General features: G+C 39.9%; 1 protein-coding gene across 16 annotated transcripts in view; it reads right to left on the bottom strand.

The window, feature by feature from the left end:
* Positions 1-15,099, bottom strand: part of UTRN (utrophin) — a 556,162-nt gene that overhangs the window by 486,886 nt on the left and 54,177 nt on the right. For 6 of the 16 annotated variants that reach the window (XM_086318192.1, XM_086318201.1, XM_086318204.1 and 3 more), the window contains exon 1: positions 6,675-6,790. The exons of 8 other annotated variants lie outside the window; for them this stretch is intronic. In XM_086318192.1, the coding sequence (XP_086174318.1) occupies positions 6,675-6,768 (94 nt within the window). In that variant the 5' untranslated portion in view covers positions 6,769-6,790. Of the gene's footprint in view, positions 1-3,425; positions 3,988-6,674; positions 6,791-15,099 lie in introns of those variants that run through there. 2 more of the 16 variants (XM_086318207.1, XM_086318206.1) reach the window with 2 other exon arrangements.

Genomic DNA, 15,099 nt, shown 5'->3' with positions numbered 1-15,099 from the left:
AAATCTATCACGCTTCCAGACCATCACAACAGTTTTCCTCTATTTGGAGAAATAGTCCTCTCTACAGACTACACAAAGCTTTCTATATAATAGGCACCAAAAGGCAAACAGGTCACACGGCACAGATTCACATGGGAAGCTGTGCACCCTTTCCCTTTGCTTGCCTTGCTTGCCCGCAAACAATACAAACCTTTCTGAACAAATGAAAGTGAACTTTGAAACTAGCAAAACATTTCAGGCACCCTGCCACAGATACTCTCTAAGCAACTGCAGGCCGTGTGCCACCCTGTATAGCTTGAAATTTCTTGCCACGTACTGGATCTGTGGTTAAATGAGCCCAGCAGAGAATTACAGCTTTGATGCTTTGATGTGAAAAATCACTAACAGATCTTGATTGAAGGATGAGAAGAAGCTGGTAAATTTTCAGTATGATGGTGTATGTGGGCCTCACTGAAGCCAATATTATCTTCATTTAGCATCTAAACTGTATTTTTTTCCATTAACTTAAAAAGCTCTACTATAATCTTTCCTGCAATTTACCAAGTAATGTCCAAGAGATCTTACATGCATACACTTTTTTTAAACTTTTTCATTATATATTTTTATTTTTGGCTCTCCTGGGTCTTCGCTGCTGCTTGGGCTTTTCTCCTTTTCGGTGAACGGGGGGTACTCCCTAGTTGCGGCCCTTGTGCTTCAACTGTGGCGGCTTCTCCTTTTGCAGACCACAGGCTCTAGGGCTCACAGGCTTCAGCAGTTGTGGCTCCCAGCCTCTAGAGCACAGGCTCAGTGGTTGTGGTGCATAGGCTTAGTTGCTCGGAGGCATGCGGTATCTTCCCAGATCAGGGTTCGAACCCATGTCTCTTGTATTGGCAGGCGGATTCTTTACCATTGAGTCACCAGGGAAGCCCTTACATGCATACACTTTTAAAGACTTAGAACAGCTCCACTATCTCCATTTTGCAAAAAAGGAAACTAAGACTCAGGATGCAACATAGCTGGGATTCAACCATGCAATTCCAAGTCCAGATCCTTTCTGATAACTCTAACATGTTCCATAAATTGCACAGAACATGGGCTATTGTAAAAATAATCCTGGGATTCACCATCGCTATGAAAATAAGTTATCAGGATGTGAAAATGTAATAAAATAGTGAAGGCACCTAAATAATTACCAGTCTCAAGGGCTCCTAAATAATTATCAGCCTCAGCACAGATTGGGATGATGACAGCTTCCACAGCTGAAAGAGAACAAGAAAACACAGAGCCCAAGTCCAAAGACACAAACTTCTGTCCCAGAGACCCAGAAATCAGGTTTGTCTTTTAGATTGGAAGTTAAGCATCTTAAAACTCAAAATTCAAGTAAGTCATCCAAAATTTTCCATTTTGCCTTAATTTCTTTTGAAATCAGTAGAGGTTTAAAAGTCAGGGATCCAAACACCGTGGGGGTGGGGTTGGGGGGGAGCAATGCATAAAAAGGCAATTCGTTGAAGAATTTGTCCAAAGAGCCAAAAAATATATGCAGAGTTCAATTTCACACACAAACACAATGCAAGTCCAAACAAATATATACTAGTTTTCATCTTTCTCCCTTTTGTAGATGGCAGTTTAACAGTGAAAGCATATTTGCCCCAGAAATTACCCAAATGAACTAAATTATATGTACACAGGTCATTATTGTTAATATTTTTTAAATGGGATACACTATGGCCAGATGGTTTCAACTTCAGTTTAAAAAAGAAAAAGTGTGCTTGTAGGAATTTAGACCTAAAAGTATACACTTGTACAGTCACAAAAAGAAAAGTTGTGGCAGGACAAACAAAACAATGATATGGGGGGAGAGAGGAACTGGAAATGTGCCACTTTGTATAATTTTAATACTGCATTGAATTTTTTAAGAAGGGATCTGATTATTTAAATATATCACTAAAAATTAGATTTAGGATCAAAAATGCACTTCAATAAACAGAGTGAGAAAGTGAAAGTCACTCAACTGTGTCCAACTCTTTGTGACCCCATGGACTAAAGCCTGCAAGGCTCCTCTGTCCATGGGATTCTCCAGGCAAGAACACTGGAGTGGGTTGCCATTTATCTTTCCTACCCAGGGAGCGAACCCAGGTCTCCTGCACTGCAGGCCGATTCTTTATCACCTGAGCCAATGCTTCATTAACTTGAGAGTAACCCCACAGAGAGGGCCACACTAATTCCCATCCAGCTCACAATCCAAATTTCAACACTTTCTGGTTTAGACAGAAAGTTTCTAAGCTGTGTTCCTTTAGCTCTGGACTAAAATTTCACTTTGTCACAATGGTAGGACTGGGCTATGACTCATCTTCCTCTGCCAAACAATGAAAGTTCTAGTTCAGTGGGAAAAAACTACTTGAGCTGCCAGTTCATTGAACTGTTCAAATCAAGGTCAAAATATGGCAGCAGGGGTGAGGGAGACACCAAGCCCAAATCCCATCTAATTCTCACACCGGTCTATCAGTGGCCCTCCAACCAAATCCTAAATTTGCCAACAATTAGAGTAGGAAGCACCTGGTGCCCTCTAACTAGGGTCAAAGAACCGTAGTGAAACATGAAACCAGGACCCATGTCATAACCATACCTTTCAAGTAATGCCAAGGAAAACCACAACTAAAAAGATGACAGAGTGTACAGCGTCAGCTTAAATACATTTAAGTACCATTTTAAGCCTAAATACATTTTAAGTGCCATACAAACACAATATTTGATTTTCCATTCCTATATTGTAGGTAGCAGGCACAGTTTATTATCAACTGTCTATACATATTTTTACAGAACTTACTATTCCTTTTATTTGCCTGGAACTGTTACTACAGCTTGCAAGGTGCTTTAAAACGTTACCTAATTATTCGTGATCAAAATCACCTGGGGGATGCTACTGATTGGGGATCCGTCTCAGAAGTTCCACGACTTACACATTGATGGCACAGGCAACTGAGATGCAGGTCCCCTTCCTCAAACAACTCTTCATTACCGTGTTAATTACACTTCTCATTTCCCCCCAAAATACTTCAGTTTCAAACAACTCACTCCATCTACCCTTCACCCAACTGAACAATTATTTTTCTCTCAAGCCTCGGCAAATTACATTCCACCTGCCCTCCCTAACCACTAACTCATTTTCTTTATAAACATTAAGATCAGCTAAAATTTCACAAGCCCTGAGAAACTCCCTCAGACAAACCTCACTGCACTCTGACCACTCTAAATACTCATACAGCCAATGGGTGGGTCAGGCAGCCACTAATTCCTGGCAAAGATAATCACACTTCTTCCTTTAAAACTAACTCTGGCACCCAGAACCTTCCTGTAGTGTCCACAACGGGCCCCACCTCCATATTCAGACAGACACAGACACCCCAGCCCCTGATGACATTCTTATTCCAAAGTTCTCCACTTGCCTTGCTTCATGAAGACACTACCATCTAGGAGCTCTGTCTCTTCAGAGTCGTCTGTTCAGTGCACTCCGAGTTGGCCTATTCCCCAGTGATCTTCCAAGAGCTTCTTCCCAATGACAGCCATCTTCAGACAGACCACAGTCTCATGTAACACACTCTTCTCCATCAGCTCAAACCAGAAACCAGGAGGCCTGGTCCTCATGTAGCCTCCTCCAGCTCAGAGGAATTTGTTCATCCACCCATTCCTCAAGCAGAACCTGAGACTCCGCATGAGTTGAGTATGGAAGGACAGCATAAACTTCCTTCTTACCCTTCTGGAGCTTTCAGTCTAACAGGGAACCATACACTCCCCCAAATGCTTCCATCTTGAATCCCCATCAGAATCACTTGGCCAGCTTTTGAACAGTTAGAGTCAAGGCCTCAGTCTCATTATATCAGGATTCCAGGTGTGGGGCTCCAGCACGCTGGTGATTCTAACGTGCAGCCAAGGTTGAGAATATGTGAACCCATTCAAAACGACTGACACAGAGTTCTGTCAGCCTGAAGAGAAAGCAGGAAGGATGGCAAGAAAAGCGAGGCCTCCCAGAAGTGGCTTCCTGAGCAGACCTAAATCATCTGTGCATCGGTAGCTGCCTACAACTCCAAGTAATTTTTTATTTCACACCTTCAAGCCTTTTTTTATTAAACTTATTCTCCTTCAATTAGACTATTTGTTAACATTTGGGCATTTGTACACAGACATCAAGATTAAGAAAAGGAAAAGGAAATATTTTAAATATTTTAAAATGTAATGATTCTATACCAAAGATAGATACAGATAATCAGGTTTCAACTTACTGAGAGGCAAACGCACTAAATTAGAGTTGCACATTTTAGAAGATAACACAGGGCAAAAGGATGGGCAGTTTCAAAAATAACACTGAAAGGCTTATTTTCAACAAATATATATTTCAATTTATTCCATTTTATTACTTGTTTTATTACTCCCTTTAAGTTTTGCAAAAGTCATTTGAAACCTCAACCCCAGTAACATCAACAGTTTAATGCAAAACACTTATGGTTTCATTCTTTCCACCTTCCTTGAGGTCTGTAAATAAAGGATTCACCCCAAAGTTTAATCTATTATGGAGACTGCTTGAAGATCAAAAATAGCTACATATTGCAATGGAATATGCCATCCATAAACATGTACTTTTTTATACCTTTATTTACAAAATCACTATCCTGTAGATATAAAAGATATCTTATAAGATATAAAAGATATAAGATATATATATATAAGATATCTTATAAGATATAAGAGAGCTATCCTGTAGATATAATAAAATAGTAAATTAATAACAGCCAATAAGAAAAGAACCTAGGCCCTTGCAAATCATATACACACTAATCTTCTATTTTTATTAAAATAATGTGCCCTAAAATATATATATATATATATTTTTTTTAATGCTTTATAATGGCACCCCACTCCAGTACTCTTGCCTGGAAAATCCCATGGATGGAGGAGCCTGGTGGGCTGCAGTCTATGGGGTCGCTCAGAGTCAGACACGACTGAGCGACTTCACTTTCACTTTTCACTTTCATGCATTGGAGAAGGAAATGGCAACCCATTCCAGTACTCTTGTCTGGAAAATCCCATGGACGGAGAAGCCTGGTAGGCTGCAGTTCATGAGGTCGCTAAGAGTCGGACACGACTGATCGACTTCACTTTGACTTTTCACTTTAATGCATTGGGGAAGGAAATGGCAACCCACTCCAGTGTTCTTGCCTGGAGAATCCCAGGGACGGGGGAGCCTAGTGGGCTGCCGTCTCAGGGGTCACACAGAGTCGGACACGACTGAAGCGACTTAGCAGTAGCAGCAAAGCCTTTGGACTGATCACAGGGTAGGAAATAATGCTATCTGAATGAATGAGAATTCATATTTAAAGCTGAAGCCTACCCATATAAAAGTTTGCTTATTATTTAAAAGTTTATTTGAATTTTTTTTTCTAATTATCTTCCTATTTCTGAGACCCTTGGTAGCAAGATATTACTGTGCAGACTAGCAGGTGATGAGGATTATTCGTGCTGGGAAAAGGAAGAGAATTAAGTGAAAGTCAAGAGAGATATTTGAAAGACTACAAGCTGCAATGCTGCTCTTATACCTGAGGTTTTAATTCAGGTTTCTGACAGATATTTTAATTTTCTGTTGAAGACCACACAGTTCTTTAAATAAGAGAGAAAAGTAACAGCCAACAAAGTGAATTATAGCATGCTGATCTCTTATAACACTTGGCCAAGAAGCCAAATTTGCTAAGAAAACATGGGCTCCTCCAATCATTCTAGTTGAGAATTCACTCCAGGGAGAGGATGCCTCCCAGCATTTACCACCACATTCACATGGAGTTAGGAAGGAAAACTAGAGGGAAAGAGTAATTCCAAAAGAAAGAAAGCCATTTTTTAAAAAATTCTAGCCAGTCTAAAAGTTGTTCCATACTAACAACATTCAAACATGATATGTAAGGTCAAATATTACACATCACTTGAGTTTTTTATTTTTTTTCTCAGAAAGCTTATTGGACCAGAACATGAATATATAGATTAAACAAGATATGGACATTAGAACTAATCAACAAATCTAGGTCCCCCTGGAAGTAAACTCCAGCGACAGAAAAGTGCATGATCACATCTAACATGAAGTTTCGCGTCTGAGTTCTCCTGTACAAGACAGCCTAAACACAAAACCCCTCCATTTACAATCCGCCCAAAAGTACAATGTCTGATTCTCCCCTTAATCGGCTCTGAACCACTTTTAAAAGTAAAATACATTTTTAGTCAGCACAGTCAATCAAGTACAATAAACACTATCACTACACAACCGCACAAAGGAAACTCTCGCTATAGGACAGAAAATAGTCAACGCATAATAAGCTAGTTCAAAAATACACGAAGCACGTTTGTCACAATAAATATATGGTTCCTTGTGTACTTTTTTTCCAAGAAGCCAAGAACTGGAAAATCATCGCATTCTGAAGAAAAGATGAAACCCCACAATGCTGGTCTCGACTCCTCAGACTCTACAACAGATGCGACATCAGGAAGAACTTGCCGGGGTGTTCCCATCCCCAGCTTGGTCCTGCCTCCAGCGGCTCTGTTACTTAACACACTGGGTTCAGTAAGTGACTGAGAGAGCCCTGTCTTTGCTGACATCCTCTTTTCAAAACCCCACGGGACGGAGGGCAGGGAGTCAGGCAAGCTGACAAACTTACCTGGTAAATGCTTGCCAGACTGGCGAGCTGCGTGTCCTGGCACATCAAATCTGTACTTTTTCCAACGAAACGCGGTGGCCGCCGGGCCGCTCATCACCTACATTTGCTTAAGTGACGAGGAAAAAGATGCAGAGGAAGTGGATTTTAACAGAAGCAGCCTGCGAACTGCACACTGGGATGTCCTGTTTCGCCTGTGGCTTTTATTTTTCCCATGAGAGGATCTGACTAAAACCTAACTGAATCTCCTCTAAATACCAGACAGGATGTTACACTTCGCAGTTAGTGAAAATTCCTTAGGTCATTTTCTGTCACTGTTCTTTTAATTGTCACAAAGGAGGGCCTTTGAATGTTTCTGATCCACTACAAAGAGATTATAACTTTGCTTCCTGTTTTTGACAGCGTCAGCTGATAAGGACACCTCCACCCACCTCCTTACCCACATGCATATAAATAGAGGCGTTTGCCCTGGGTATACAACTGGACCGGAGAGTTTGGTTATATATTAACTCTACTTCAAAGCATAAATTGAACTTGTTATTTCACTTCAATATGCATATACACCTTGGGAAAAATGGAACTCAAAAGAATTTCTTCTTCATTCCTTAGAGATCGCTATTATGGAAAAAAAATACATTCAACCACACAGAATCATAAGATCAGGGGTAACAGTTTTGACTCATATTTTCCAGCCTGTTCTATCTTGTGTATTTGCCTCGCTCTTTTATTATCACAGAACACAGACGTCAGGTGGCTCAGTGGTAAAGAATCAATGCTGGAGTCACGAGTTCAATCCCTGGGTCGGGAAGATCCCAGGGAGAAGAAAATGGCAGCCCACTCTAGTATTCTTGCCCAGAAAACCCCATGGACAGAGGAGCCTGATGGGCTACAGTCCATGGGGTTGCAAAAGAGCTGGACACAACTTAGCAACACAACAACAACAACATACAGATATCATCCACACACACACAACAGCAAGGAAAATCATGACCCATATTGCCTCATGGGCTTCTTTATTCCTGTTTAACTCTTTTTTTCTCTCCTGCTTCAAAACAGAAACTTTCGACTTATAAGCAAAGATTTTCATAACTTAGGTTCTCTTGTCAGAATACATACAGATTTAAATCAGAAGGCATCTCTCTTCCTGCTACTGGCTGAGATACAGTCAGTCCTTGCCCCACTCTCTTCTTCCTTATCTCTATTTTCTAGACTAGAAACCATATGCCTGGCAAAACACCCTCTCTAAGCCTCAATATCCAAACCTGTAAAATGAGAGTAGAGACCTCACCTGTCTCGTGGGATTGTAGTGAAAGAGTGAAAAGCACAATGCTATAGATTAGGTCACATGGTCAAAGCCTGATTTTTTTTTTTTGTAACAGCTTTATTTAGATATAATTCACACAGCATGCAATTAACACATTTAAAGTATATAATTCAGTGGTTATTAGTATATTCACAGAGTTATGTATCCATCACACAATCAATTTTAGAACATTTTCATCACCCCGAAAAGCACTCAAGCTCCATCTTCTCTCTGCACTGCCCCCAATTCTAGTCAACCATGAAAATCTAATTTCAATCACTTTAGATTTGCCTCTCCTGAGCATTTCACATAAATGAAATCATAGAATATGTAGTCCTTTATGACCGACTTGTTTTACTTAGCATAATGTTTTCAAAGTTTCATTCATGCTGTAGTATGTCAGCATATCATTTTGTTTTACAGCTGAATAATCTTCCTTGTATGAATATCCTACATTTTATTGATTCACTTATCAATTGGCAGACATTTGGGTTGTCTTTACCTTTCAGCTAACATGAATAATACTGCTATGAGCATTCATGTACAAATTGTTATATCAACATATGTTTTTATTTCTCTTGAGTATAAATACCCAGGAGTAGCATTACTGGATCATACAATAGGATTCTACAGTTAACCTTTGGAAGAACTGCCAGACAGCTTTCCAAAGTAGCTGCACCATCTTCCATTCCTTCACTAGCAGTACATGAAGGATAAAATTCTCTCTATCCTCACCAACACCTGTTTTTATCTAGTTTTTATTTTATTTTTTTTATTATAGCCACCCTAGTGGGTGTAAAGTGACATATCATCATGGCTTGATACACATTTCCCTGATGGTTGTCGAAGCCCAAATACAAAAATATATTTCAACATTTTAATCTGGTATAACATACCATCTAAATACTGCTGGTGTTCAAATTACATCTCTAAGCAAGAGGCTGCTAAAGCAGTTAGTTTATCTTCCCCTACCCAAGGGCTGCTTATGAAAACTTATTAAATTCTAAATCAGTTGTTTCCACATGTCTTTCTGTATTTGTCTTCTTTCTAAATAGAAACAGTCTCAAATAAAGCAGCCTTTTATAAGTGAATAACCATAATTATTTATAGGAAGAAATTTTAGACAAGATTTGATTTAAGATTAAGGTTATTACAAAATTTTAAGGAAGCCAAGAGGAACAAGTCAGGATTCTAGACACTACCGATGTTTTTCCCTTTTCTCTAAAAAATGTGATATTGAGAGGATAGTAATTATTCTAATTCAAAGGGATTATCCAATAAAATTCAAAGAGATTATCTAATCCAAAATTCAAAACATATAATTCAATCTAACTTGAGGGATTATCATCTTTTCTAATTTGAAGTCTTTATCTAATCTAACTCATTCAAAGAGATGTTCATTTTTTTCAGATTTCTGATGTTTGAAAAAATTCATGTACAATGAAATGAATTATCTTATTCCTAAAACATTCTATTTTAAATTATTTTTAATGCCTTAAAAAATTAAAAAGAATAAAGTCTACATAAAACACAAGAAAGAAAATACAAAAAGGCTACAAGCTTTAAAAAAATAACAACTTTTCCCCTGTTTTTCAGTATAAGGCCTCAGGCCCCACAAGATGTATTAATAATATGATTCATTCATCTTCCAAGAAATTTTCCATGTCCCAAGGCTGCACTATGCAATCCACTGTTTTCGTTATTTCTTGGCATACAGCTGACTATGAAACTGACCGCTGAACTTTCCTATGTCAAATAGAACTTTCCATTGTGGGAAATTTCTAAAACATTCATATTAAGCTAAGTGGAAATGTCATCAGAGTTCAGGAGCAAATACGGCTTATATCACCCAGTACAATTTCTAAATCAGATTTTACACAGGAATGGCAAACCATTGAACGAAAACAACAAGTACAAAGGCCACGTTGGAGTTTCTGTAAATACTTGACGGTGAAGAAAATCAGAAGCAACAATCAGTTTATCAAGGTTATCTGAAAGTTCTTCCAAAAAAAGTCTAAAAGAAGGGCACTTTTACAAACTGTTCTGTAATGTCTACCCACTGACCCCTTCTTCTGCTAGATTACACGGTGGCCTCATTTCTAGTTCTCGTGAAATCAATAGACCATTTATGTCCCAAGTATCTGTCTAGGGTATGCACTTTCTTATTCAATCTGGTGTTGACAGCAGTAATCAAATTTTGTACATACCACTAGCTCAATTATAGCTCAATGGCTACTGGCTGCCAGCCTAGGTCTAGTCTCACCCAAAAGGAAGGAAAAGAGTAGACTGCAGAGAGAATTACAGACCGCATCAGCTGAGACTATAGAAGGGGGTGTGGAAGTGAGACAGTGAAGCAGAGGGATTCAAGACAAACCCTCCTCCCACCGGAGAGACACACGCCAGGCACATCAGCACAGCCAACCTGGACCATTAAAGGCAGACATTTTCTTCATTTCCTCTGCAAACCTCTGGGTTTTGAACATCTTATGACAACTTTCCATTCTAACCAATGAACCTACACCTACACCTGCAGAGCAGCAGACAAAAGCCAGAAATAAACCACACCCTCCAACACAAGAGAGACGAAAAGTGAGGGAACCTAAGTGACAACGCTTCCCATGAACCATCCAGACACAGTTTCATGTTGTAACTAGGATCAAGGCTTTTTCTTGGATCAAAAGTTTTTCAATTAATCGTCTTCTGCTAAAACAAGGTCAGCTTTTAAAAAAAAAATGAGGAGGGATAGAAACCTGGAAGTCTACTCAACCTGCATTTTTAGAGTTCAAAATCTCTAAGAAAACCATACTCCTGCTAACAGATATTCTCTGCTTAAAGGGAGCATGGATGATACCACTTCTTGCTATCTAAGGCTGGCTAAAGCAACTATTTCCTCAATTTTTACAACTTGAAATAATTTTAGACTTACCCAAAAAGTTGTAAAAAAAAAATTGTACAGGGTTTTCATAGTCCCTTCATCCAGCTTCCCCAAATGTTACCATCTTACAGAACCAGAGTACTTCTGTCAAAACCAGAAAATTAGCACTGATGCAATACAATGAACTACTCCACAGATCTTATTTAAATGTCCCTAGTTGTTCCCTTTTTCAGTTTCATGATTGAATCCCAGGACCTGCACACAAGCAACACTTCAAAAACACATCCTTTCATTCACTCTCTAATGAATGTTTCTGATCCCCCCACCAAAAGTCCTATTTTCTTTCATGTTGATGAGGTGGTTTCATTATTAACCATTGAGTGTTCCAGTCTAGAAATGCTTATTTCCTCCACAATTCTCTCCACAACTAATCTGAGGGTCTTATCAGCCTCATCTTGTAAACACAGGTCAAACTGAGTCTCACAATTCCTTGTTCAGAACCCTTAGAACATAGAGGAGCTGCCAAATCAGAGCTTTTCCCACCTGAGAAAAGTTACATAGGCTATGCATTCCACTGGAGGAGCTAGTGGTAAAGAACCTGCCTGCCAATGCAGGAGACATAAGAGACAGGGGTTCCATCCCTGGATCAGAAAGATCCTCTGGAGAAGGAAATGGCAACCCACTTCAGTAATCGTACCTGGAGAATCCCACAGACAGGAGAACCTGGAAGGCTACAGTCCATAGTATCTCATAGAGTCAGACACAACTGAAGCGACTTAGCACAGCACACAAGACAAAAACAGCGAGATGTAGGATAATTTCCCCCAATCAAATACACTAATACTTCTGCAGTAAATATGTGTGTTTTAGGAGGTAAGTGTGATAAGGAAAGATTTCAAAAGCATCCCAACACTTCTGGTCAAATTGCCCAAAAAATGAGCTCAGGTCAAGCTCAGGTTTTACTATCAAATGAATTACAAAAACCTTTCTGTTTTCAGAGTTCATTTTAACTATTATAACTGCAAATGAGAGTGTGTGGACCTCTACCAATGAAATCTGTGGCTTCATGTGTCGCCCACCCACCCTCACACCACATCCTCTTTCACCTCCAGTGTTACCTCTGCCTCCAGGCTCTCTTCACTCCAATCAACCCTCCCAGAGTCTCCAGGGTGACCTTTGTAAATTACTTGCAGCTCTCTAGCTTCAAAATCCTTCGAGATTTCCCATGCAACAAAAAGGAGGTTGGAGTCTAATCTTAGGAAGTTTAGTTTACAAGGCTCTCCACCATCTAAGCCAACCCTTTTGACTATAACAGTGCTACACCCAAGAAGAAAACAGAAGTGAAAAAGGTGTAATCTCTGTCCTCAAGATGCCGCCAATCTAATTCAGTCTCTTGAATATTTTCATCAAACTGAAAATATAGAATGTAGCTTCTCCAACCATCAAAGAAATATGGGAATATTTTTTTAACTCATTCTTTTCTAGCTAGGAAATTCTACCTTAGCTCTTGATCACATTAAAGATTACTAATAAAATCCCATATGTTGACATGAAAAGGATTTTTCACATGATTTTAACAACACATGTCTAAAAATAATTGCTATGCTACTGTTCCAAATACAAAGAGCAAAAGCCAGAAAAACTTTTCTAAAAACAAGCAAACCCAAAAAAGCAACGTCAAAGATGGTATTTAATGGGCTGAGTGAGTTCTCATGAGATTGTTTTTCCAAAGCACAAAGATATAAATAAAATCTGAAACCATGTCTTTGTTTCCATATTAGTATATTAATGGAAGTGAATGATATTATAACCAGCAAAATTATGTTAGAGAGAGCTAAACAAAAATCCCCACTACCAAACAGCTCAGAATTTATCCCCAACCACAAAGAGACTTATCTCTGATGCAGACTTTAAGGAACATACACCAAGGAAAGAGGAAAGAAATCATATTTTAAGTATTTTGGTTTTATTTTCTAATGTGCAAATAGACACAGAATGGTAAAAGTTCCTAGATATTGTATTTGAAGATAAATTATAACCTTTCTTACAATCATCTCAGGAAAAGTGCACAAAAGCAATAAGAGTAAGAGATAAAGAATAGTACCACTGAATCCCATAATGATGGGGGTAGAGAGAAGTGGTCGGTATATACCTGCTTCTCCCTACACCAAGAGAGGGGAGGAGGCTTCCCTCCCAGGGCTGTCTTCCTCTCACAGCAGACTGTGTGTGTCACTGTGTACACGCACACATGGCAGGATTTTCACTGGCAGTGTTAAGTTACTTCCAAACAGAAGTGACAAGTGCTGTGATCCGACCGAGGTGAGATATACGTGGCTGACAGCAGTCATGGTAGAAAAGGCCGACACTGCATGGACATCAAGTGATGCCACCACTCTGTAAAAGCCAGGATCCACCCTGCCAGGGACCTGGTAGAATCCTGTAGTGCCTGCCGCTCAAGACGGGGGTTCCTGGGACAACCACTCATGTGGCAAACACCTCACTCTAGCAGAAGGAAGGAGGTTATCACCAGGGTTCTTCAGGGAGCAGGAACAGGTATTTAAGGAGACATGAAGAGACAAATAAAACTCAGATGCTTTAAAAAGTGGACTTTTAAAACACTACCAAACAAGAACGGAAGGGAGTATTTTTCCTGAATTTTCTACATGTTCCGTTTCTATCAATCAGGCAAAAAATAGACATTGTCATTTTTCATTTACCTTTGTATTGTCATCCTTTAGTATCGGAGCCTGAAATGTTGTAAGGACTTAGTAAATGAGCATTTACTGAAAGACTAGACACAAGCTGATGTGGAAGACATCAGAACAAAAATAAGAGTGAACCAGGATAGTGAGAGGAACCCTGGGCATCTCTCACACCCACAGAGCTTCCACAACAAGGCCATCTGATGCAGAAAGGAGGTACCACAGTCTATGACATGAGCAAAATCAAAAATAGCAGTTCTGGGGCAGACTCTGCTCTGGGGCAGACCACAGCATTCCAGAAAGGGATCAGAGAACTGTGACCAAGAAGGGTGCTTTCAGGAATGTAAAAAGGAAGGATACATTTGGAAATAAAAGTGCTGTAAAGATAGAGGCAATATCATTTGCAACCTGCTGGGCTGTGGAGCAAAGATCAGCCAGTGAGTTTTCGTGAAGTACATCTGCTGTCACTGTGAGGAAAACCTCTCTAGTTTCCAGAAGGTTCCAGAACCCTCCAGCTTCATGGAAAAGTATGAAAAAAGAAGTGTGGGGATTATTTTTTGTTGTTAGCTGTAAAAACATCTAGTGGGAGAGCTGACTTAAGTATCCTAGTGACTTAAAAAGCAGTCACAACCTAAAAGTTGAGAGGTGTGTTATATTCAGTGTGAATTTTTAGGACTTCAAGGCCAGGAGACAGCATCTCAAGTGACCCCCAAGAGAACTGCTCGGAGGTTGCAGGGGGAGGAGTCAGGTTATATAGAAATTTACAACAAAGGGCAGGTAGTCTGAACAACAAAAGTATTTTTGTGAATTAAAGAAAACCAGATTATCTGAAGTTAAGGAATTTAGTGCTTTTCTATGTATGGGAAGATGCAAGAGTCTGAGCTCACTGAAATCATTCCTTTCATATGCATCTCAGCTACCTGGGGCCAGTACTCAGTATTTTTTTTCTCAGTGCTCACCAGAGGGAGTGGCTGCAGCCCAGTGGCTGCCAGATCACAGGTATTCTTCTCCTTCTTAGTTGCCCTTGAGGGCTGGAATCGCTGATGACTGTGACATCCTAGTTTATTGACACAGCAGGAAATACTCCATTTCTCACTCCCATAGGGCACAACACCCTGTGAAGCTGGACATGTCACTCATAACAGTTTGTCCTTTGGTCACCTGCAGTGACAATCTCAATTCAGTGTTTCCTGTGGAGCTCTTGGGCCCTTATGCAAATCTGAAGCTGTGGGCCACTCATTAGACAAGGGTATTAACTTGCATGAGTCATCTGTATATTCAGCCTGCAGCTGATACTACACAAAGATAGTCCTGCCTACTCACGGCACACCCACCCCACTCCCATGTGGGAATGAGACATAATCACCTGCTGAGGGCTGGGAGTGGGGAGAAAATGAAGGATCCAGGTAATAATGAGGCAGAACCAATGCCAAAGAACTGACCTTGGGTATTTTAAATCTGTTTCAGGATTTCTAGGATGATGTAGCTGCCAAGAGATATCCAGGTGCATGCTATGTTGCTTCAGTCGTGTCCAACTCTTTGCGACCC

Source organism: Bos grunniens, chromosome 9, assembly GCF_055505025.1.
Source record: "Bos grunniens cultivar Pamir isolate PY7600 chromosome 9, Bosgru_T2T1.0, whole genome shotgun sequence".
Classification (NCBI taxonomy): domain Eukaryota; kingdom Metazoa; phylum Chordata; class Mammalia; order Artiodactyla; family Bovidae; genus Bos; species Bos grunniens.
This window is presented reverse-complemented; position numbering and strand designations above follow the sequence as displayed.